The 25,237-nt window shown below is 53.9% G+C and overlaps 1 protein-coding gene across 1 annotated transcript in view; it reads left to right on the plus strand.

Annotated features, from left to right (window-relative positions):
• The first annotated feature begins 7,495 nt into the window (after window positions 1-7,495).
• Window positions 7,496-25,237, plus strand: part of RALGDS (ral guanine nucleotide dissociation stimulator) — a 43,587-nt gene continuing 25,845 nt past the window's right edge. Inside the window, 1 exon segment of the mRNA XM_029960572.1 lies at window positions 7,496-7,591. Coding sequence (XP_029816432.1) covers window positions 7,496-7,591 — 96 coding nt within the window.

The following is a 25,237-nucleotide window of genomic DNA, read 5'->3' on the forward strand; positions in this document are numbered from 1 at the left end:
GGACTGTTCTGCAGTGCCTGGGGGGCTTTGCTCCCCCCTCTGCTGTGAGAAAGCATCTGGAAAGAGCAGGTTGGTAGGATGGGCTCATTAGTCTGTGCAGCAGCAAAGCGAGCTCACAACTGCCATCTCCAAAATGCAGCAGGCTCCCAGCCCCCTCCGTGGTGAGCTGCACAGGGGCCAGGCCTGGGAAAGCCAAGGTCCAGCCTCAGCCCCCAGGAGGTCAGGGAAGGGCCTCTGTGCTCTCTGGACTGTGTCCACCAGAGCTGACTGCCTTGGGGTCTGCTCAGTCCCACCACGCCTTGTCCTTCCCCTCCTCACCCTCCCTCAGGGGATTCCAGTCTGGAATGCCTCTGCCTCTCTGATCCAGGGCTGTGCCTCTTGGGAGAGAGCTCTGCACGAGGCATTGACTCCCCCTGCAGCCAAGGGAGCAACGTGGAACCTTTTGCTGTTGGAATGGGAGGGTGGGGAGCAGCTGGATGGGAGCCCTGAAGGAAACTTCCAGGAAAATCAACCTGCTGCAGGAATCTGGCCGTGCAACAAGTGTTTCCCATGTCCTTGGCTATCACAGGCTGGTGCAGAGGGGACTGCCCGTGTGGAGACTTCTTTAAACCCCTGCAAAACAGGCGTGAAGAGGGAGGACTGGGAGAGCCTTTGGCTCAGGGTGTAGGGCTGGAAACCTCCAGGCTGCCAGAGCTGTGTCTGTTATCTCTCTATCCTGCAGTTTGTTGTCTGCCAAGTGACACAGAGCAGTGGTGTGGATCTGCAGATAACCTCTGGGCCGTGTGTAATGCAGGCTGAAGCCTGTGTGAGGAGCTGAGACGGTTTTAAACAGCACAATGAGAGCAGCTCCGAGGGCGGGGAGACTGGAACCTCCCCTTTTGGGTTTGTTTAAGCTTCAGCTAAGCCCTGGAAAACATACTGAAGGGAACAGCCCTGCCCAGAGCTGGAGGCTTGGCCAAGTGGGTGAATTAGTGGATGCTCCATCTCTGGTGAACGCTCCAGACAGTGTGTTGTGCTTTCCACCGTGTCTGCGTGGCCCTGGTTGTCTGCAGACATGTGCCCAGAGAGATGCCCAGGCCTTGCTGCCAGTCTGGCCTCGCCACAGACGGGCTGCTGCTCTGGCCTGTTGGCAGGTGGAATAAATCCCTGCAGGAAAAGTGCAATTGGTAACAGCAGGGATTGCCATGGCTTGCTAATACCCTCAGCTTTCCATTCCCCCCGGCATCTTTCTCTTCTCCAGCAAAGATGTTTGCAGTGGGAAGCACTTGGTCGTGCTGCTGAGCTGGTGTGGGGACAGCTGAGCCCTGTTGTGCCCTGTGCTGTGCCCGCCTGGGTCCCAGCAGGGTGGCTGCACTGCCAGGGCACTGTTTGGAGCTGCCATAGAGGGGACAGGCTGTGCTGATGCTTGGGAGCTTATTCTTGTCCCCAGTCTTTCTTAAATCTTTCTGTGCTGCGGGCTCCCTTGATGGGCAGGTGTTTTGGGTGATGATGGGACTTTCCCTCAGGTTTGGAGCTGGCAGGGAACAGCGATGGGCATGTGGGTGTTTGTGGCAGCCTCCCAGCTCCAAAACCTGCTGTGTCTGCCCAGGTTGGGAAGTGGGGCATCTAGGCATGAGTACAGTCATCCCAGCAATACATGCAGAAAACACGTGTGGGCCCTGTGCCAGGGGTTTCCTGGCGTTAGTGCCATGCCAGGGTCTCTCCAGCAGCACAGTGTGGCCCACGTGAGGTTGGGAGGCCATGGAGGTGTCATTAAAAGGGCTTAACCTAGTGGGAAATGGATTTGGGGTGAACCAAGAAGGGGGCCGTGGGAGCAGCTGTGGACTGCAGGCAGTTATGTGGTGCTTGTTTTCCTTATTTCCTTCTTCCCTCCTGCAGAGTGGTGGAATGGGGGGCAGGAGGGAGTGGGGAGCCACTCAGGGTCAGGGGGTCCTTCCTCTACCCCATCTGATGCAATGGCCATGTCGTGGTGGAATGGCAGGTCCCCTCCTAGGGCAGCTCTGCCCACCCGGGGCTCCCCACCCGTGGGCACCTGGGGGCTGCAGCAGTGCTGTCCCCAGCCCGGGCTCTGTCCCCACCTCCCGGGGGAGGCGGTTATGGAAAGTCAGTCAACTGTTGCCATGACAGCCCCGAGCACGGCTCCCTCCCATCCTTACTCACCCTGACAGCTCCTTATCACCAGCTCCCGTGGGACTGATCTCAACAGGATAAAGCGTTTTCGGCAAGGGACGAGGCAGATGGATTGCAGGCAGCACATCCCTTTTATCCTGCCAATGCAGGAAAACAGTGCTGGAAGCAGAAAGGAGGCATATGGGTACCTGATGGTCCCTTTCCTAGAGGGGAGAGGTGATCCTCATCTCCTTTGCAGCCCCACGAGCACCGCTGGTCCCCGTTGCTGCGGTGACAGTCTCCATGGAGACCAGCCCAGCACAGCCACATCCTGGGGACCACGGCAGGGGAGGCCACGGGGACATATCCCCATCCCCTCCTCACGGGAGACACACTGGCTCCCAGGGTACACTCTCAGCCCCCAGGGGAGCGTGAAAATTGAAATCCCTTAAGTGACAAATGCGTGGAGGAATCCCGAGAAAACTAATTGGTTTTCCCCCCACCCCTCCTTTAATGCTTGTTGGCTTTCACTCCGCACTGGTAATTGCTGCTCTGCACCTATTAAAAGGCCGTCTCATGCTTCACACGGGCTTGATTGTGAATTAATTTTGCATACGTATCTATTCTGGGAAGCATGGGAATTTATTCAGGATGCTGAATGCCAGACGGGCTTTCCAGAGGCGTGAGGTGCAGGGAGTGCTGCCGGGAGTGACTTGGGGGGAACGACAGCAGCTTCTTCGAGTAAATGCCTAAAAACAAGGGTGCAGAGTCAAATCAAATGGGATTTATTCTCACAACTAGTTTGGGACAAGAGAAATGGGGTTCAGATGGGATATACAGAAGCACACACGTGCCTTTGATTTTCACTGAGAAATAAATAGGTATCCTGCCTGCTCGTGGTCTCCTGGAAGTCCCACCAGGCATCCATCTCCATGTCTGTGCCTGTCCCCGCCTCTCTAAATCTACCTGTAGGCTTTCTGTAAATGCCAGATTTCTCCAGAGGCATGCTGTTGGGTTGGGATTTCCGTGGTTTTGAAACCAGGTTTCCTCTTTCTATTACTGAGAAATATCAAAGGGGAAGAGCTTTTGGGATTTTCCATTTGCCTTTTACTCTCATGCCACTTTCTTTCCTCTTTGCCTTTCTATCAGCTTCACACATTGAAAATAAACCAGCTGGTTTTCTGTCATTCCTCTCAAGTACAGCACTCTGGTGCAGGATGCCGTGATGTTTGGGCTTGTGCACAATACAGGGAGTTGCAATTTCCTTTTAAAAACAAACTGGCCATTGTTATTTCTAGGGAATTTCTTTACTTTTGTGGAAGCCTTTGATGCTTAACTGCATCAAGCACTAGAGTCAGCCTTCCTTAGCTGGGCTTTTGTGACTCATTTGGTGTAACGAATGACCAATGTGATAGGAGAGGTTGGTCCCAGTTCCTGGAATGTTCACAGCATGGCAGGAATGCTGGATATCAAGATCCTCCTGTTTATGAGTTTGTCCCTGAAGCCTGCATCCTGTGCAGAGGTTCAGTTCTGGTCCATCCTGGTGTGCTCAAAATGATGTGCTTGCAGGGTGGCAGAGGCTGTTTAGACCTTAAGGAATGGATGCACTTCCCGGTGCAGGAGTCGGTCTCTCCCTGGGACAGCAGTAGAGCAGTTGGGAACAGGATGCATCCGGCACAGGAATTGCAGTGTATTTGCCCTGCAGTTGCTCTGTTCCTGCCAAGACTGTTACTGGAAAACAGTATTTTCCCAGTAATGGTTGCTAAGCAGTGAGGTCTCATGATGGGCTTCATCTGCTCAGCTGGAGCTGCAGGAACAATGAAGCTCCAGTGCAAAATGAAGCAGGGAAGCATCAGTGGCTGTGCTGGGGCTTCCTTGTGTGCCGGAGGTACGGAGACACCAGGGGGAGGTTTCTCCTGCACCCCTTGCAGGGCTCCCCCACTCCTTGGGCTGGCACAGGCTGCTGTGGGGCTCCAGAAGCTCCCTGTGCCTGTGGGTATGGCTCTCTGTTATCCATGCAGTGGGATGGTTGAGGTGCTTGGCTGCTGTTGCCGGAGGATCTGGGATCATAGCACAGTTTCCACTCATGTCAGCCAGACTGGAGGAGCAGTAGGATGAGGCTGTCATTTAAAGATCTGCGTAGGATCACCCTGTCTGGGCTGGTTTGATGTCAGGGGATTCTTTGCTTTGTGCTTCTGCTGCAGATCTCCCAAGGGGAATTTGTTCAAAGCCACTTTGCTGGTTTCTGCTGGAGGACCCTTAACGTGACTGGGGAAGGTGTCTGGGGACACTGGTGGGTGGACATGTATGAGCTGGCCCTGGGAGAGGAGGGGAGGGTTTCACACTATTTCTGGTACTGTGTAAATGCCCACAACATCTGGCTGGTTACCTTTGACCAGAGCATTCCGTGCACAGCAGCTCCCATGTGCCATTCTGGTTGGTTTGACCTGGTTCTCTGGAGCATCTCTTCTTTTGTCCAACCTCTTCTGCTGCTGCCCAGCCCAGTGTCTCTTCTTGGAGACACTGCACTTGGAAGGACTCTACACTTGGGGTTTTGTTCTCCTTTGCAGTCTGCCTGTGTGGTTTGTGACTTTCTCCAGAAGGATTGTCCCTCTGGCATCTTTCTGGCTGCCTGGTGGGAGGTCATTGGGCTCTGGGGACCAGCAGAGCAGACTGAGCCCCTGCCAGAAGTGTGTGCTCTGGGGTAGCAACCTCTCTCTCTCTCCCTTGATGTTACCATGAAGTCCGGGGGAGTCCTGCAGACCTGGGCACCAGCAGATGATGGGACTCCTACACCTCCACACCACCTCTGCAGAGATTCCCGTTCCCATGGGACAGATTAACTGCTGAGCAGAATGATGAATGGGTTCCTGGGAATGGTAGCCCTTGTAGACTCTGGCATTTGAGTGTGAAACCTGCGTCAGGATGTTGGTACAGCCACTTAGGCTCGTTGGAAGCTGCAATCCCAGCTGGCCAAGCCCAGCTTGTTACTGGAAAGCTGTTGTTGGAAAGCCAAGCGCTGCTGACCAGTTGTTGCAGGCAGGTGAGTAACCTGACCTGGGGCTGAAGCACAGGTTTGAATCACCTTTCCTGGAACCAGAGCTGTGGGTTCTGCCCGTGCTGGGGCCAGGTTTTGTTGCTGGTGACAGCACTGTGAAATGTGGGACCGTCCTCCATGGGAATGCACATTGTATTGAGTCACCAAGGCATCATGTACAGACAGGGACAGAGACTGACTGTGCCAGGGTGTTTCCTGGCCTGTGCCTCTACCTCTCTGCCACAGAAAGAGTTGCCAAAATGCTGTCAGCCAGAAGCTGGGAGATGGCCCTGGATATTTTTCCTTGTCCACGTGCTTTGGCTGTAACCTCCCCTCTCTCCTCCCCTGCAAAGCCGTTCCTGGGGCCACTGCAGTGCTGCCCTGTTGTCCTTGCTGCTGCTCGTCTCAGCCCCATGGCGGTTGAAAAATCTTGTCTAATTTCTAGTTAAAAATTTATGGTGTGTTTATCCCAATCTGGTCTTGTTCCAGGCTTGCCCATTAGTTCCCGTTCCCGCAGCCTGTAAGGGCTGGTTTTCTCACCCTTGTGTTGAGAAAATGACGGTCTGGAACCTGCTGTCCCACACTCTGCCCCGGTGTGCTGGGAAGGTGCCCAGCTCTGACTGTGGGCAGCACGAAGGGTCTGTGTGTGTGTGTGTGAGACCCCTCTAACCCCGCTGTCTCGGCCAGCTCTGGCTCCTGTGTGAGTGAGTCAGCCCAGCGCTGGCCCGGCGCAGAGCGGGGCTGCCAAGCCCAGCTTACCTAATGCTGCAGGAATGCCTGGCTCAGCGGGGCTCCTCGGCTCTGCTCCGAAACCCAGGCCTGCTGCAAGCCGGGTTTGTGGCCTCAGGCAGTGACTGGGTTTGGGAAAGCCGAGAAAGAGCTGCACCGTCCCTGAGCTATGGCAAGAGACTCCCCAAAGTGGGACCTGCTGCAGCCTGCAGTGGGAAACCACATAAAAATACCTGCCTGGAGCAGGGTCTGTTCGCCCTATTTATGTCATCCCTGCTGGGCCCAGCATGAAGGGCAGATGGAAGGTCATAAACTCCTGTTTGTTTGAGGGCAATGGGTACTTTTAATTGGCATTTTACAAACTCCTCCGTTGGGTACACGGGTAGTCCCAGTGACTCCCCTTGCTGGGTGTGAATCGATGAACCCACCAAACTGCTTCTCTGCTGCTGCCCTTTCCCGGGGAGAGACACCCTGGATGTTTCCCTCAGTCACTGAGCCCGGTCTCTGCAGCTGGTGAGGGTGAGGTGATGGCTCACGGGCCTGGCCCCAGGTTTACTCTTGTTTGTGAGAGCAATAACATCTGTGTGATAGGTGTTTGTAAGTGATACACGTGTTGCTCCGTGTTGAGACCCTCATCCTACTTCTGCCATTGGTGCAAATTCTACAGGACAATGCTCTTCATAGCAAACCTGTCTCATTCTGTGCCATACTCCCTTTAGCAAAGCTCTGGTTTGGATTCTCAGGCTCTCTGGTGGGAAAGGCCACGCTCACCTGGGTGAAACTTTTCATGCAGAATTGTCCTACAAACAAAGCTATCATCAACAGTCACTGTCTTTTAGTGCCACACTGCATTTTCAGTGCCATAAGGTTCCCAAGCACTCTCTGGATGTGAATTATTTAAGCCTCACTCTGGTCCTTGGAGTACAAGAAGGCGTTGAGCTGAAACTGCCTCTGACAATGGAAAGCAGGAATGGGAGAAGAGAAGGAAAGAAAAGGGGAGGCTCCAGCTCTGACCATTCATGCTCTCTGTCTCACACCCTCTCATCCTTCCAGCTCTGCTTGTTTGCCTGTCACAACAGCCAGAGGGAAATGCTGCAACTGCTGCAGACACAGTTTGATCATAATCAGAAATCAACAGCAGGCAGGACCTGTTGTGTCTCGGAGACAATGCGCGGGGTTTGCGAGTGCCACGCATGTAGATGAGGCTGGAAAACCCCACGCCAGTGCAAAGCAGCGGCCGGAGCCAGCGCCGGGGGTTGCCCTGAAGGGAAGGAGAAGCTGAGGGGGAAGGCAGAGTGCCGTGGTGTGCCCGCAAAGGGCTGCTTCCCCAGGCTGGGGAGCATCGGCGGCCGCACACCCGCACGCACACAGGCGCACTCGCTCACACAGGCGCACACACAGCTCCCGGTGCAGCTCCTCGCAGCTCTTTGATTCGCGAGGGAGGAAATAAGACCTCTTAGAGCGGCAGAAGCAGCAGCTGTTGGCAAGATGTGCTGACAAAAATCGGGCAGGGAGAGAGATCTCCAATCGGCTTCGCCGCCTGGGCTGGACCCGCTCCCTGGGAGAGGAGCGGCGGAGGAGAGAGAGAGAAGAATGAGCAGCCCCTCCATCCCCGGGAAGATGGAGGCAAAACCTTTGTTCAACGTGCAGAAGGCTCTGGTGCAGCCCGTGCAGATGTGCATGTTGGATATCCCCCTGAGCGTGCAGGATGATGATGTAAGTAGAAGGCAACTCAGCCGCCAGCCCGCGCTCGGCTCCGGGGACAGGGTGGGTGTGCAAGGGCAGAGAGGTGCTGTGACCCCACCCCGGCACTGTCCGGGGGTGGTGAACTTCTGGTGAAGTTAAAGATGCCAAGAGCTGGCACCGCCTCCAGATGTGACTGTTTCCTCTCTGAAGCGGTGTGTTTTGGAGGCAGACTGTGGCACATATTCAGGGCATCAGAACGAAAGGAAGGGTTTGGGAGGGAGGGAAAGCCTTTCTGTATGGAATAAGACTCGTGTTGTAGCTCGATGCAAAAGGGAGTGTTTGCTGCGTGTCCTGGCTCTGCTGCCCTGGACTGTGGAATGATGGGTGTGAAAACCTGGGAGGCAGCAATCGGCTGCAGAGCTCAGCTCTGCCTCCACACACCTCGGTGGCTGCCCTGCCTGGTGTCACCGTCCCTGGGCATCGCTCCTGCCCTCTCCCTCTGCTGCAGCTGCAGCCAAGCACAGGGTTTGGTCCACGATGCAGAAATTGGTGCTGGTTGCAGCACTGAGGCAGAGGTTTCCCAATGTGGGTCAGAGGATTCCTGCTGAGGGGTCCTCTTGTCACCTTAACCTGCCCCTCACAGAAATACACCACGAATCTGTGTCAGGAAGGATAAAGCCAGTGGAGAACCCAAAACAGGTGCAATGATTTGCAGAGCTGGTGGGTGGTGAGTGGTCAGTGTCCCACCTGTGTGAGGGGTTTGGGTGTGATCCGGGTGCTGTTAAAATTTGAGGCAAAACTTCCTTTGATTTTGGAGCAGGGAAAGCCAATTCTCTTGCTGTGTGTGCTCAGGGTGTGTAGTGTCACTGCAGGAGCCTTAAATCTGGATTTTCTCGGTGGCCATCCATTGATCTGTCACAGTTACTGTTGCCTTCTCTTCAGCATTATCTTTGTGCTTACAGGGGTGAAATGACAGCACAGAAACGAGCCCTCTTCCCGGGGAGGAGGGAGGTCTCTCCTGCAGGGCGGTGTGTTGGATCCCGGCAGGGGTGGGGAGCCCCAGCTCAGCCGCCTGCAAATGTCTCTGCAGGGACAGGGGATTTACAGGGAGCCTCCTATATTTAGAAACACCCCGGGGGCTTTGCCAGGATCCATTGCTGCACTAAGGAGGATACCTGTGAGGGCCACTGCAGAGCGGGTGGGTGTGCCGGGGGTGGGCAGCGCAGGTACCTCCTGCAGCCTGTGCGGGAAGGAGGGAGGGCAGCCGGGCGCTGGCAGGTGGCTGGAGCACGGGATGAAGCGGGTGAACCAGTGGCTGGATGCTTTATTCTCCTTTAGCTTGATTTCTAAGCAGCAGATTTCTCAGGGCTTACGCCAGCCGCTATCCGTTCCTGCTCAGCAGTGCAATCTGGTGCTGGATTTCCCTGCGGCCCCTGGTGCAGCGCGGGGGATCCTCAGGGTTTGCCCGACGCAGGTGGAGGCTTCCCTGCTTCCTTCCCTGTGCTGGAGACCTGGGCATCATCTGGGACCGGGCACAGGGAATGCCCCGGCCTGGGTCACTTAGGGACCTCTGTGTGCTTATGGTATTCCTGGATTTTTTGTAGAAAAGAAAAATATTTTTTAAGGAGGTTGTGCAATGTGTTAGTGCTGGTTGGTTTTTATTTTTTTAATTTGGTGTGGTTGGGCTTTTAGCAATACCTACCAACCCTGTGGTGGCTTCTGGGTGACAGCCAGTCCTGGGAGTTGTGTTACATTGAGACACCAGTCAGTAACTGGCACATCAGAGTGTCCCTAGCCCTCAGGTCATCACTGGGGTGTTAGAGCAGGACAGAAAAGGTTAGTGCTTTCCTGTGGAAACTCGAACTGCCAGGAGGTCAGACTGGGAGTTGGTCTCCAACATCCCCATTTTCAGGTTTCCCAGCCCTGATCACCTCCCCCAGCTCTGGGTCCACTGGTGCTTTCACCACCTGCCCTCTCCTGCCTTGGGCAGAGCAGGATGAGACCCCAGGAGCGAGCGCTGGCTGGCAGCACTGGTGAGCAGGAGGTGGGTCAGGGACTGCTCTGCCTTTCCATGCTCACACACCAGTGCTTGGAGGCTCCATTTTCCATTCCTGGAAAGCGGGGGCACAGCGGGTCCCACCCCCCCGTGGAGCTGCCAGCTCCGTCTGCTGCGACACACAGGCCGGTGGGGAAGTGCTGAGGGGAAATCCTGAGTGGCATTTCTGTCTGTGGGGTGATGGGGAAACTCCTCTTTCACAGCTGAAAGATTCCCCCAGCCAGGCAGGGTTTGGTGTCTCACACCCACCCCCGTGTGCAGGTCCCTGCTCATCTCCCTGCTGTCTCGTCCCCAGGCTGCGTGGGCAGAGGGGAGGGAGCCGTGCTGGCACTTCCCCCTCTATTTTAGGATTTTCAGGCTCATTAATTTTCTTTCTTCTTGGAGATTGTGCAAGCAGGTTGGGAAAAGTTTGGGGGCTGCATTTCCCGGGGCTCTTGTGCAGGATCCTGTCCATCAGTCTCCATCAGCAGTGGGACCATAGCTGTGGGAAGGCCTGGCTTGAGAACTGGGCTTTCCTAGTGCTGCACATTCATTCACTGAGCACACAGCTGACCCATCTCAGGCTGGGTTCTCAGTGGAGCACGGCTTTGATGTCAGAAAGGAGCAAGGGTGCCAGGCAAAGCCCAGGTTGGGACACCCCAAAAGACATGAGCCTCTGGCTCAAGCCTGTTCTCCCAGAACAGCAACTTTGTTGGGTCAACATCTCATATTCCTGTTATTCAGGAAAACTGCTCTGCCCTTACAATGGACTGGGGCTCCTTTGGGGAATATTTCACCAGCTGGCAGTGGAGCATTAGAGGTGATGGAGAGACATGGGGTGTTCATACCCGTGTTCAGTGGGTGCCCATCCGGAAGGGGGACATATCCCTCAGGCTACTCCCAATGGTGCATGTTGGGCAGAGGACACTGTTTCTGTGTCCCTTGCCGCCTTTCCAAGGGGCTGTCAATCCTCCCTTTCATAATTCAGCCACAGCAGTTGCAAAATGGCCCAGGCTGCCTCTCTTGCTATTACGGGGAGGGATTTCCAAAGGTTTGCTAATAAAAGAGCAACAGTTTCTATATCTGGGAGATGGGGAAATCAATGAAAAGACTGTTGCAAGTGATATAACGGCTTCTTGTGGCATCTCAGACAGTTCCCCACTATGATGGAGCTTTATGGCACGTTGTTTGTCAGCTTAATTGGCAATATCCACTCCCTGCCAGTGGGAGCCCGCAGGGCTGGGAGGGACCGATGTCCCGCAGTGGTGGGATGCTGCTGCCCAGTCCCAGTGCATCCCTCCTGCCTGGTGAGCTGGTTGTGCATCTCAGGGCATCCCAGGCTGATTCCAAGCAGCTGACCCAGCCCTGTGTCATGATGAAAACCGCTGGGAAATCCCCCCTTGTTGCAATGTCCAGCAAATGGCAGCACGGCCGTGGTCTCTCCCAGCACTGCTGTCTCCGACTTGGACACTTAATGCAGCTCTACAGAGTGAGAAGAAAAGAGAAATGATCGTGGGAAGATCTCAGTGTCCTGCTTGGGCACTTGCATCCTCCAGAGCCTGTCCTGGCAGTCGCCTCATCTTTGCCTCTGTCCTTTTTCCTCTGTGGTGTCCCAAGAAGTGCAGTCGGTTTGACTTCAAAGTGGTTAGCAAATATTTTCCACTCCAGCGAGCTAATTAGTTAAATTACATTTCACATGCTAATTTATTCCTCTAATATTATTTTTTTTCCCCAGCATATTGAAATACAGGAGAAGATAAAAGCTTGGTTTGACCTCAGAGCCAGGCTCGGAGGAGCTGGCGATGGGAACAAACGATTAGTTCCCAGGTTTGCTGTGGCACAGGCTTATTCCCTGCTGCATTTGAGACCTCGTTTGGTTGAGCTTTAAGTGTCTTAGCTGACTGCAGCCCAGGTATCCTGGGTGAAACGTTTTCCTCTGGCACACAGAAGAACTTTCAGATCAGCAGTAATGAGCTACTAATTTCCAGCTTCATTGTTCCTGTTTGCAGCACCGGTATCACCTTGGAGTGCTGCGTAAATAACTAATTAATCCTTGCGGGAGTGGGTGGGAATGGTGTTACTTCCCGTGCACCAAGGAGTGAAGGGCTGTGCTTGTTGGATCCCGAGGGATCCAGCTGGCACTCGAGGGTCGTGTCCTGCAGTGGGGATGGTCCACAGCTCTGTGAAGGGGCTGGAATGCACCTTCCTTGGGAAGCTTGGGAGGCTGAATCCTGGTGGCTGGGAGGGAGGTGCTTCCCACATACTGGATCAGGGGGGCTCAGCTCCCCCCTGGGAGCTGCATGTGGGTCACAACTGCAGTGGTGCCCGTGGGCCACAGTGTGAGCTGGGGTCAAAGCCTCTTGTCCTGCTGTGGGACTGGGCTGGGGCAGAGCCACTCGCCATCTCCTGCAGCCCGGCTGGGAAGGCTTTAACTGGGAGTCAAGTGGCTCAAACTGGGAGTCAAGAGGGGCCAGGGAGTAGGTGCTGGTGTCAGTCCCAGTTGAAGCATGAGGTGAAATGACAGTGCTGCCAACGGGCCGGGCTGAATCAAACTCGGTTGTATCAAAGGGTGTTTCTTTTCCACTGCCTGTGTAGGGTAGATGTTATCAAGAGGGAGGAGCTAAAAATGAGCACTAGGACCGTTTCCTGATCACAGTTGCAGTCAAAAACAACAAATCCCTCCATCCCTGCCCCTGGCCAAACTTTCCTTTCCCCTTTGGCGAATTGTCACTCAGTTTCTTTGGAGAAACTATGGGAAAAGAATTCCAGGTAGAATTCTCATCTGCAAGGGCAGTAAGGGAATAATTGGGTGTGATGCCTGAACCATTTCACTGGCTGGAAAGGGATGTGGGAAAGGGTCACTGGTTGCTGCTGTGTTTGGGTCACTGGTACTAAAGCATCTGGAGCCTTCACCTCTTCATGTGCCTGTGTTCATCTGAACAAACAAGTGAAACACAGCCAGGGGAGTGCCAGGCCAGTAATATCAGGGTTACTGCAAATAAGCAGTTAGCAGGACAGTGTTGATGCAGTCATGCAGACGAGGGTTGCCAAAGTGGAATGAAAACCCAGACCTCTGGAGCCTTGACCAGTGTCTGACGCAGCACCCTGGGGTACAGCCTGCCTTGGGGCTCATCCTGCCCGAGGGTTTGTCATCACAGCCTGAGCACTATCGCCTCTGAGACATCCTATTTGCAGATTTTGGGACATGTGGTGTTCACCAGGCCTCTGTGCCTGGCCCATTCACAGCCAGCAGATCAGGCTTGGCCATGCCAGTGGATCTCTGGTGGCTGCCTCACCTGTGCCACAGCTCCCTGTGCTTTCCAACACTTTGCCAGTGCTCCACTGCCACAGGGGCTGGAATTGTCTGACCAACTCTTCCTGCTGCCCTAATGGAGTTATTGCTAATTAAAGCAGTGCTAATTCTCTGTTTATTGCAAGTGCAGAAGGAGCCAATGTTTCCAGTAATTGTTCCATTGATCTACTTTGAATATCTTTTTATAAGTGGCCTGGCTGGAGCTGTGCTTGCTAGTGCTCACTGCAGAGAAAATGAGGTGAAGTACCCAGTGCCACATCCCTGACTGGTGTACAGCAAGGTAAAGCCACCGATTTTGGTGGCATTATAGCCTATCTATAGCTAAGATCATGAACTGATGTTCAAGGTGACCTCCTAGAGCATTTCCCTGTTTCTTTGCTCCTCCGTCCCATCCTTCAGCACCAACTTCCCTGTCTGAAGTTTGAGGGCAACGTGAGAATTTGCTCCTCTTGCAGCTTTTACTCTGTAGATGTGTATCTCCAGGAGGCAGAGCCTCTGCCTCTTGCACTTTCCCTTTCTCAGGTGAAATGGGATCTCCTCTCTGCGCGTTCAGCTTTCTCGCTCTCTGCTCTCACTTTCCATCCTGACGGTGCCACGGGGACCCTGGAACTCGGCAGAGCATTTCTCCTGGCTGTGGGCACTGCTGAGGCAGCTGCACAGTCAGTCCTGGTGCCCATGAGCTGCTGGCAGTAGTTGGCTCCATCCCCACACCCCGGGGCTGGGCACCCCGACACGTGGTGGTTTGGGCGCAGAGCAGCTGCCTCCCGACAGTTTGATTCAATAAGGACCCGTCAGTGCAATTTGCTCTCATCTGTCACTGTGCATCAGGGCCCAGGGCAGTGCCTGCAGGAGCAGCTGTTGCAGGAGTGTGCTGTGAGTGCTGCCAGTGCTGCCCGGTGCCCACGTGTGCTCAAATAAGGCAAATCCCGGTTACTGGCTGGTTTGGCAGAGCACAGGCCATCCAAGGCGGGGTGTGTTCAGTGCCTGCTTGGGGTCTTTGCCAGAGCACAGGGACAATTTGGCCCTGGCTCTCCTGCCCTCCCCAAGCAGAGGTGGTGAGTCAGTAGGTGTGGGTGTCTCCTGCCCGTGGCTCCATTCCTGCTCTGCACAGCCTCCCGTGCTGCATCCAGCAGTGGGGGGCTGGACCAGGGACAAGGCTGTTATCAATACAGCCACTTGATTTGGAGTATGCCAGCTGCAAACACAGGAGGGATGAAGGTTTTGCCCCATTTACAACCACAAATGTCACAACAGAGCACAGGTATAGCCCAGGGCATCTCCCATCCGGGGACTCCATCAGAGATGTCCCTATTTAATTACCCCACGTTCCACCAGCCCAGAGCCCCGGGCTGTGCAGCAGCTGAGACAGCTGAGAGTGGCAGCACAGAAGCAGAGGTGTGCCTTGACATGCAGTGAAAGCCTCGAGCTGGACCCTGCCTGCCCTCGGATGTGGCTGCCACCGCAGAGGTGGGTGGCACCACTTCTTGCTGACACAAGCTGTGCCCTTGTGGTCCGTGGTGTTGCTGGAGCATCCTCCTGTCACACACAGTCGCTGCTCCTCGGCCAGCCCCGACGTGCCCCGGGGCTCTCGGCACCTCTCCAAAGCCAACACATGGCTCCAGCAGATCCCCCGCCCCTCGCAGCACGCCAGTGTCCCTGGGCATCAGAGAGCAATTGGCTTTTGTTTAAGCACTGCCAAGCACAGATGGGCACCGCTGCTGCATTCAGGTAGGGCTGGATTTAGCTGTGGGAGCTTCAAATAGTGCTAAGGAGCATCCCTGACAGGAGCCCTGTCCTGCAGCAGCTCGGTTTGGTCACTGTGCTGGCTGTTACATGCTGCTTGGATGCAAATAACATCTTTGGTTTCAGTGGGACGTGCGAGGTGGCAAAACAGCCTGAGTGACAGGGGACAGCCAGATGCAGCTCGGTGTTGGCTCTGTCTGAGCTTCAAATAGTGCTAAGGAGCATCCCTGACAGGAGCCCTGTCCTGCAGCAGCTCGGTTTGGTCACTGTGCTGGCTGTTACATGCTGCTTGGATGCAAATAACATCTTTGGTTTCAGTGGGATGTGCGAGGTGGTAAAACAGCCTGAGTGACAGGGGACAGCCAGATGCAGCTCGGTGTTGGCTCTGTCTGAGGTGAACCTGGAGTGCTTTAGTTGCATTGTTGTGGTATCAACATTGCTGGAAAGATTGGCTCCCCTGCCCCAAGGAGATGGCTCTTCCCAGCTCCCCCTGGCTGCTCTGTCCTTTGACAATGCTGTACTGTAGCAGGCCGGGGGGCCTGGGGGTTCAGTTTCAGGTTGGGAAGAACGTGTGATATTTGGGGTTTTGACTCCCAGCTCTTGGAGTCGTGTGTGTGGCTTCATGCAGAGGGTCTGGAGAGGGCAGCGTGTGCCCCAGAGCACACCCTGGTATTGTGATTGATCCACAGCTTTCAGGCATCACCTCCAGACAGATGCTGGTCATGAGCAGCATCTCAGGTGCTTGTCTTCCTCTGTGCCTCTATGGCAAGGAATTTCCTCTGTCTTAACTTAAAATCCTGACTTTATGAATCCCAAGTTCTGTTCGCATCCAGAGGCTGATTTGTTGGTTTTCTTGGGTCATCTCTGTGCAGCCCCATGCAGGCATCTCCTCAGCCCCGTGTCCTCGCTCCTCTTCTGGCTTCTCTGGGCTCGTGCTGGGGCTGCAGCAGCACTTGGCAGCAGGACATCAGGTCTTTGCTCCCTCTGGCAGCCCGGGAGTGGGGAATCCCCGATCCCATCCTGCTGACAGCTGCCACCTGCCTTTTTATTTTGGGCCCTGAGCTCCAGGGGACAGCCAGCAGGATCAGGCCCTTCACTCAGAGGTGTTGAGGAGCTGTTTGGGATGAGTTGTGTGACAATCTTGGTAGCATCTGGCTGTGATGGTGGTGACAGGGAAACAAATGCAAGAGCAATACCCCAGTAACACTGGTGACCCGAGGTGAGGGGACTTGTTCTCCCGCCTGCCAGGAAAGCAGCACCCAAAAATCCCCCTAATAACCCCCTTTCTGTTCATCCTTTTCTTCTCCCTTTAGGTTCCTCCGTGCATTGCTCTGAGAGTCTGGGGTTTTTCGCTCATCACAGTGCCCTCCCCAGCACTTCTACTTCCCATACTGGAAACTAAGCACAAGTTAGAAACTGCAACCAAGTGAGGAAGGAGGGGAAATGTGGTTTGTGGTGCCAGAGCCTGGGCTGACCGAGCAGAGCAGCTGGGAGGCACGTCTGGGGGCTCTGGGGAGATGTGCTGGGGGCAGCAGGAGGCAGGATGGGGCAGCTGTTGCAGCGATGTGGGGTCTGGCAGCATCGTGGTCATGGGTTGGGGAACCCCTGGCCCGGGGTTCCCGCCTGGGCAGCCCTGGAACTGACTGGAGGCAGGAAATGGAGACTAATCCCTCCCCACCCTGCTGTGTGCAGAGCAAGAGGGAATGAAAAGCAGCTGAAAATCCCGGATTTCCCTTTCTATTTGGCGGGAGGGATGCAGGAAGCACAAGGGAGGAGGCAGACGAGCCAAGTGGCTGCAGCTCCACCTTTTCCCAGCGCTCAGGGCTCGATACCTCTGCACTCACGGGGCAAACTGGTCCTCCCAGCCCTCCCCGGTTATTTTGGGGTCAGTCTCCACGTGTCACAGACCTGGCTGCTGCTGACAGCCCAGCTGGTCGCAGCATGGCCCAAACTCCATCCGAGATCTACAACAAACCTCCATTTCCAGGGGCCCTCGGGTGCCAACCGTGCCCCCTGCCCACCCTCTCACTGCCAGGCCGCTCAGGAGGGAGCTTTGCAAAAGGCAGGGGGTGAATCTCCACCGAGGCCATGGTGAGGAGGGGGAAAGGGAAGCTCCCTGGGGGTTTGGCTGTTGCTGAAGGGTGACTCAGTGCGTGCCCCGGCTGGCGTGGCACTGGCGTGGCACCGACGTGCCGCCGCGTTACGCGCCCGCGTGTAATGGAAACCCTGACACGGCTCCTCACCCGCCTGCCGTGAGTGGCAGTGGGTAATTAACCACTGGTACGGGCCTAATGTTCCCTGCTGAGATTAAAAAAATGATGCAGGGGGTGGATTGATCAGCCCGTGAGTTCTGTGCCGTGGGAGAAGCTCCTCGGGGGCAGGATGGGGCCTCACTGCTGCAGAAGGTCTGGCTGAAGCGGGATGAGACCCTCGGGGAGCAGCTCGTTTCACTGGCTGTCTGCTCCCTGACCCTCCTGCAAAAGATCAGGTCGTGTTTCCTCGCTGTTTTCCCTGCAATTAGGGGAGCCAGAAAATGCTTAAAATCTAATTTCCTACCAAACTAAGGCTAATGCTGCCACGGTGTCTGTCTGCCCGTGTCCTCTCTCCCCAGATGACTCCTGAACCCGCTGGCCTGCTTCACGCATTTGGCTGAGGGCTCGCAGATAATTAAGTCTGGGCAAGTATGATGAAATGAGATGGTTGAGAGGAGGAAAAGAATCTTGTAAATGCCCCAAAACATCTGTACCATGAGTTCATGTATTATTAGACACGAGAAAACCCACGTGGGAGATGCCTCTTACAAACACTTAACCACAAAAACATTTTCATTCTCAGTTCGTACATTTTTAGGCACCGAAAACGGTCTCGAGACACAAAACCATAGGAAGCGACACGAGTAGTTTCAGTGCTCATGGGATGACCTTTTTGTTTTAATGAAAACTGAAATCCTTCGGCACTCAACGTGATTCCCAGAGCCAAGACTTGAAGGAAAAACAACATAAATCATGGGCTCGAAGGTAACAAGTTGGGAGGGTCGGCGGTGCTGTGGCTGGACTCAGTGTCACGGTGTGACTCAGTGGCACTCGACAAGTTTGTTGATATTCGTGCCACTGTAACCGAGGGATAAACCTGGCCCTCAGCCACCAGCATACAGTATTGTTTGGAAGAACACTGCTCCTCCTTGCCAAAAACCCACAACAAAAAGATTTCTGCTGGCCACGGAGAGAGGCCCTGGAATAACTTCCCCCACTAAAACAATGCGGAGCGGAAAGCTTTTAAAGTGGTAATTACCAAAGGGAAAATAATTTTTTTTTTTAAACATCCTTTGTCTGAGGGTCTAACAATACCTGGGAATACTAAAAGACTTTTCCAATTCTTAATTGACTTTTCAGCCATGTCACTGTTTGTTTCATCTCTGCAATACTCGGCTCAGGGCTGGGCAATGAAACTTTCCCTTTCCAGCTCCTGCCAGCCTCTTTTCCTGACTCTCACGTGGCCAACACCAGTAAGTGTGTGCTCAGGCTGTTAAAGCAGAATGTTTTCATGTCCACTCACTGCGTCCCAGCCCAGACCCAGAGGTGAATTTGGCCCAAAGGACTTGGCAGGGGCTGTGTGGTGTCAGCACCAGGGCGTGCTGGTCCAGCTGCTGGATGTCTCTCCTCCGGAGCTCCTCCTGCAGCTCCTCTCCCTCATCCCTGCGGCTGCTCCGGGCCCTCTGGCTCCTCTCCTGGCTGCTCACTTTCAATCACATCAGCTCTTCCCTCCGCTGGAGCCTGGCTCCAAGGTTTCACTCCTCACCTCAGATCAAGTCAGCTTTCCTGCAGCTTCGTCGGCGGCTTTCCGACGCGTCTGGGTTTTGATTTATGCTTTCCCTGATGTTTGTGCGGTCAAAGGAGATACAGGACCATTGTTGGAACAGCCTTTTCATATCCCCTCTTAAGGGGCTTTGTTCCTGTTTAACTAGGTTTCTTAGTTTAAGTAATCTCAGTTATTTATTTGTGTTATTAATGTTATGTATGGAGGACACCTTGCTGTTGCTTCGCTTATTTCCAGGATCTGGCATTTAAATCTGTTCCACCATATTCCTATACTGGGATAACTCTTTGTAGTATGTGTAAAATTTGTTCTCCTACCTGTAGCTCTTCAGATCAGCTCAGCACTGCAGCCCAGGGCCTTGCAGCCTGTTTGGCTCCATGTTTAAGCTGGCCTTTGGACATAATTTAATCTCGTGCAACGCATCAACTCCATATGCTTCTTCCCTGTGCTTGTGCTGTGGCATCACTTTTCTCCTGGACTTCTTAGCAGCTCTGTGGTACCATTCCCTCCCTTACCTGCGTCCAGACATGTCATTCCAGCAGCAGTGTAATGAATGGTGCTGGTCAGGTTTGGGGAGCTGAATCTGAGCGTGCTGAGGAGGTGACACAGACACCAATCTCCATCCCTGTTCCCAAGGAGAACAAGCAGTGTGGGGTCAGAGCACGTCCCCAGGGATAACAGACGTGCTCAGTGATGCCCTGTATGTGCTGGCAGGAGCTGTCACCCAGGAAGAGAGAAGGGGGAAGCCTCCCCTCACCTTCTCCAGCCCAGGAAAGGAGCCAGCGGGGTGACAGCTGGAATAAAAGCTGACTTCCACTCCCCTGCTGGAGCGTGGGACCTACAGGCTGGTCCAAGTTCCCTGTCTGTCTGGCACAGGTGAGGTGGGTGTACCTGTCACCTCCCTGCAGTAGCACAGCTCACCTGTGCCAGCCAGGGAAGGCACAGGTGAGAGCAGGGCTGGAACTCGGGCTGGGGTGGGAGCTGGTGAGCAGGAACAGGCGCTCTGCCGAGCAAGGGTTCTTTCCTATCCACTGGGATTTCTCTGTGGATCAGTTGCCAAAGCCTCTTGTTTCTGCGATTCTCCTTTTACACGATTCAGCTGAACATGTCATTTTGGCTGGTTGTCATCAGTGGAAAAATGTACTGCCTGCCCTTGGGTGGGTTTTTGAAAGGCAAGCAGAGCCAGAGCTTCGCTGTGTTCCTTATCCACCCAGGTGGTAGATGTGTGTTTCCAATATCTAATGAAATCTCACTATGTAATTTAACTTTTGTGGTAGATGACAAAGGCTGGTTTGATTTCAGAAATGAGTTTCCCTTACCTTCCGGGGCTACACCCATTCCCATCTTTCCTTGCAAATTTTTGTGGCTTTGTAACCTTTCTCCTCTTTTCTACCGGTGATTTTTCTTTCCCTGACTGTTATGCAGAGGGCCCAAGCAAGCAGGGATGGAAATTACAATAACAGAGCACCTGGGAGGCTTGAACTCGTCACACACTGATTGCTAAGCAACACAGAAAAATGTTTTTCCTGTTTTTCTTTTGGTTACAGGCACCTTAGGTGGTATTTGTTAAAAGAGCTGACTGAAACATTCTGGCAGAAAGGTGATAGGGAGATAAAAGCTGCCTTTAAAGACCAACAGCTCAAGAAATAATAGTCTTTACCAGGGGAGCTCTGGTGTGTCTGCAGCGTGTCAGGCTTCAGCAGCTTAATGCCTGCTGAACTCTGCACTCTGGGGAGCGTCACAGCCGGCGTGGAGGAGCACGTGGAAAGGGAAGAGTGTGACCCAGAGCTGCAGCTGCAGCTTCCTCTAAACGTGGGCATGGTCTGCAACAAAACTCACTGGGTATCTTGTGATCCTCTCGAAACAACGAGCTCAGGGTGAGCTTTGGTCCTTGCTTCCCTGCCTCCCCCTGCCAAAACACTGTAAGCACCACTGTCTCGGTGCTTTTCACAGCGTGGACCCTGTTGTCTTTGGCTTTCTGGGCATATTTTAATGTTAGCAGTTATATCTTGCCTTTTATTTTTCTGAGTACTTTCGTTTCACTGTAAATGCTGTGCCGTGCCTTGCTGTGAAGGAATCTAGGTGCCTGCTCAAAGTGTGCTGTGGTCACTTCTTCCTGAGAAAGTGGCTTGGTCCCTCCCCATGTTGGCCTTGTTCTGATGAGCTTTTAGAGGTCAGAAAGCCTGAAAACCAGAGGTTTGTGTTGTCACTTGCTGCTCTAACGGAACATCCACAAATATTTAACAAGTTACTTGGAGAAGAGAAGGCTCCAGGGAGACCTTGGAGTCCCCTCCAGTTCCTAAAGTGGCTCCAAGAGAGCTGGAGAGGGACTTTGGACAAGGGTCGGGAGCGACAGAACAAGGGGGAATGGCTTTAAAGTGAAGGAGGGTAGATTTGGATTAGATATTAGGAAGAAATTCTTTACTCTGAGGGTGGTGAGGGACTGGCACAGGTTGTCCAGAGAAGCTGTGGCTGCCCCATCCCTGGAAGTGTTCAAGGGCAGCTCGGATGGAGCTTGGAGCAACCTGGGATAGTGGAAGGTGTCCCTGCCCATGGCAGGGGGTGGAACGAGATGGGCTTTATGGTCCCTTCCAACCCAAACCAGTCTGTGATTCTATGATTCTACTACAGCCAAATAGATGGTGCAGGGAGTAGGATGGAGGAGAAATATTGCTGCAAGCTCTTGAGTCTCCAAGGCTCGTGGAATAATTGCATTGCCATCGCTGAGCTTCAGGAGCCGGCAGCCTCCGCAGGAGATGCCGTAGCCCAGCTGTGCACAGGGGCTGCAGGAAATGAAACACAGAATAGCTGGATGGAGAGTTTTAGATCCTAATTGCCCAGGGATTTGGTGTGCTTCCTCTGCTAGGAACTGACAGTAATTAGGGGCTTGCCTCGCCGTGTTGGATGTTTGGCACAGAGGAGAGAGCTGCGCTCCTGAATTAACCCGGTGCCAAATCAGTAGCTGCCCATGGGGGGCTGTGGGGAGGAGGGGGTGCTGCAGCTGGGGGACAGGTGCCCCTGGCAGAAGGGGCACAAAGTGCAGGAGAGCCTGAGCCAGCCTTCCTCCCTTGCCAGCACAAAGAGTTCATAGTGCCTGATCCGCCGGGAAATGGCCCCAAGAAACGCCCAAAACCTGGAGGCAGAGAGAGTGATCCGACTGGATCTGAAATACTCAGCAGAGAACTTCCTAAAATCCACTGGCAAGTGGTGGGTGGCTCACCCCTACAATCTGGTTAAATTGGGGCACTGATCATGTTTGCAAGCAAGAATTGGGTCTGGGAGGGCCTGAGGGCTGGCTGTGATCTGTTGGTCCCCAAATTTTGGGAGCAGTTGCTGTAATCTGACATCTATGTACAGATTGTGCGAACAGAGCAGTGACATTGTTTTCCTTTCTCTCCCAAGCTTGGAGGTTTTTCCTTTGTCCTGAAGTGGAAGAGATAGTACTAGTTTATTTTTATACTGTTATTGTTGCTTATACAATAACCTTACAGTCGAGCTTGGGCAGTGGAAGATGGAAGTCTTCCAAATGAAAATCGGGATGTCCAAAAAAATTTTGATCCAGGGCTTAATGCCTAACCTTGAGTTAATAATTCTTTTCCATCGGTAGCACTTTTCCTCTGAAGTGCCTTAAAAACATCAGCAAGAAGGGCTTCCCCAGCCCCACAATAGAAGGAAGTGCTCTCGGCTCCATTTTGGAGCCTGACACAGACGCGCCTCGGGAGTCGGTGCCAGAGCTTGGGACAGAGGCCGGATAATGTTGCAACTCCCACATAAACCAGCCCAGTTCCTGTCAGAGGCCGCTGGTTTGGGTTCCTGGTTCCCTTGCTGCTCCAGCAGGGAAAGCTGGAGGTGTGTGATGCTCCAGAGGGGCTCAGCTGGAGGTGATGGGGCTGATTCCTGCCTTCTCTGGTCAGGGCTGAGATGAGCTGTTCTCGCTTCTTGGCGTCTCCTGCTGCAGCTTCACTGAGACTCAGAGAAAATATGGCTTTTTTGAGGTGGTGCCAGCACGTGCCCTGGAGGTGGTGGCAGGAGCATTGGGGTGTTTTCAGGCAGCTGGATGCCACCAACCCCCCTGTGGAAGTGTTTCTGAGGGATGCTCAGGGAGGGGGGGGGCAGCCTCGCTCTCTCAGCCTGTGGCTTGGTGGGAAAAAAACCCCTGCAGCAAATATTGAGCACAAGAACTGGGTCACTGTGAGTTTTGCCCTGTAGGAAATATGCTGGAAAGCCCAGCTCAGCAGCAGAACAGTGAGATGAAAGTGAAGAAAGGCAGGAGCTCGGAGGGCTGGAGGATGGAGATGAGGGGGATGCTCAAAGACCCACATGTATTAGCCTGTATGTGCTCAAAGTCCAGTTATTAACTGAACATATAAAGTCTGAATCTGCAGGTCCTGACTCCATCAGATTCACCCAAATTGATTCCTAAACCAGAAAACTGGCTTAGAGTTTGCAAAAGCCTGCCTGCATTTCCCCACTCCATGTTATTGACCAAGAGGGAAAGCCTGGAGACTGTGGCAGAGGAGCAGAGATGGGTGATCTGTAGGTGCTCCAGTGCTGGCTGTGTGGGTTTGGAGTGGTGGAAAGACACAAAGTGCTGGGTTTCCCACAGCACCCAGTTCCTGGGCCCGCCAGGGTCGATGGGACATTTACTGCTGACATCAGTGCAGAAAAATCAGTGTCTTGTGAAAAGTTTTTTTGCTCAGTTTGCCAAATGTAAATTGATAGTATATTTTTTTAATGAGTCACCCAAGTGTGGATCATTTTCTTAAATCCCTGAAGTCACGTGCATATAAATCAATTGTATTTTGCAACGATTTCCAGACCTTCAGGGGGTGCAGGGGAGAAGCCTGAGGGTGTGATCCTGCCTGTTCCCTTTCGGCTGGGGAAGGGAACAGCCTTAGGGTGTGCTTAGAGGCAAATTAGAAGCTCTGAAAAGTTATTTGTTTTGAATCTCATGATTTTCAAGAACCTTGCCCCTGACGGCTGAGTGTTTGGGGTTAGTTACGCTGAGAAAACATCCTGAACTTGGGCTCTTGACCCCGCTTTGAGTGTTTTGCTTTTCAGACCCAGAAGGTTCCCAGGAGAGGAGAAAGGAAACTGACTGGCTATTTTTAAACCCTTGCAGTTGCCTTCCTGCCTTATATTATTTATTATCCATTATCAGAAGTGTTTTTCCCCTGAAACCATCGTTAGTGGTCAACCAAGGGACCGGTGAAAATTGCCCATCAAACAGAGCTGCATCTTTCTGTAGAGGTCACACGAAGCTGGAGGGTTTTGCCAAAGTGAAAATGAGTGGTGCTGTTGTTTGTGATGTGCACTCGAGCAGTGCCTGGTGATTCCAGTGATGGGCCATGATTACACTGCCCTAGGGCTCAAACACCAAAGCAGAATCTCCCTCCCAAATACTTTATAGGCCAGAGAGGCAACACTGATGCCTGCTGGAGAACTGGGCACTGCCTCCAGTTTTGGCATGTCCTGAGCCAAGTGATGCACGCCACTGATGAGTTTGGTAGCACATCTGGCAGCATCACGTGGTTCCTGCACGGCGTGTCAGTGGGTCTGAGACACCTCTGCATGGAGCATCATCACATCCTTCTGCAGCAGAGAAAGCTCCAGGGACCTGGGTGGGGATCATGGCTGGATCTCTGCTGTGTTAAAACCTGTGTCACCCCCCAAAGAGCATCCCAGAGGTGCTGGGCTGCCACGGGCACTGCAAGGCTCTGCTCTTGGGCTGGCTCCCCTTTCCCAGGCTGTCCGGGAAGTCCCCTTTGACCCTCTTTGGCTCCAGATAAGCAGGACAATAGCCTGTGTTGTCCTGGCTCATCTTCCTGCCTGGTAAACTTTCCAGTTTGAAGCCTGTCACATCCCTGGCAGCTTTGTTAATCCTTTCCTGCCTGGGCAGGAGCTGCGGGTGCCCTGGGAAGAGCTGGACGTGTGAGCCTTGGCTCCATGTTCTCATTGGAAATAAAGCCACAGGGCTGGAAGGCCCTGGGAGGCTGATGTTATTTCAGCTGTGGAGGGAGCTGAGGCATAAAAGTCCGGGTTTTGGCGGTGTCAGCAGCGACTGCCCGGACCCTGTGATGCAGTTTCTCGGCAGCGTGTGAGGAGGGAAGGGGAAGAGCAGGGGAGGGCAGGAGCACGCTGTGCTCGGCGCAGGGGGATGATGAATGACAAACAGTTTCCCCCGTTTCTCTTTGCGTCTGAAAACAAAATTATGTTGCAGGGGTTCAGCATCATCTCGGAGGCTCGGGGGTTCTCTAAAGTGGGATCTGCAGCCCTGCTGTCCCCCAGGCCTGTTTTGCTTTCCCTGAGTCCCTGCTGGGCTGAGCTCAGGTGCCCTGGTGCTTGGGGGGGCCTGGCACGGGGAAGGGGTCAGACCCTGCTCGTGGCACCGACTCGCTGCGGGGCCTCGGTCACATCCCTTCATCTCCCAGGGAACGCTGCCTGCCTGTCCTGTCACCCCATAAAGCCCAGCTGTGGCCAGCGAGGGGCTGGGCAGCGCTCTGAGCTCATGGGCTGAGATAAAACTTGTCTGTTCGGATGAAGACACGTGCTCTTAAATATTCATGCGCTTGCATCTAGTACTTTTTTTTTCTTTGGGTGTTGGTGCGTGAACCCCAGGTGCTTTACGATCCTCCTCCAGGGCCGCTGTCACCTGTGTGACTTCGCTCCCTCCCACCCCCGTTAACACCCCGGTGTTTCCTCCGGCCAGCACCGCCCACGCATCTCCCCCCCGAGCATCAGCCCCGCTCCCGCCGCCCCTTTTCGTGGC

The sequence above is a fragment of the Manacus vitellinus genome, unplaced genomic scaffold, assembly GCF_001715985.3.
Source record: "Manacus vitellinus isolate BGI_N305 unplaced genomic scaffold, ASM171598v3 scaffold_27_pilon, whole genome shotgun sequence".
Lineage (NCBI taxonomy): Eukaryota > Metazoa > Chordata > Aves > Passeriformes > Pipridae > Manacus > Manacus vitellinus.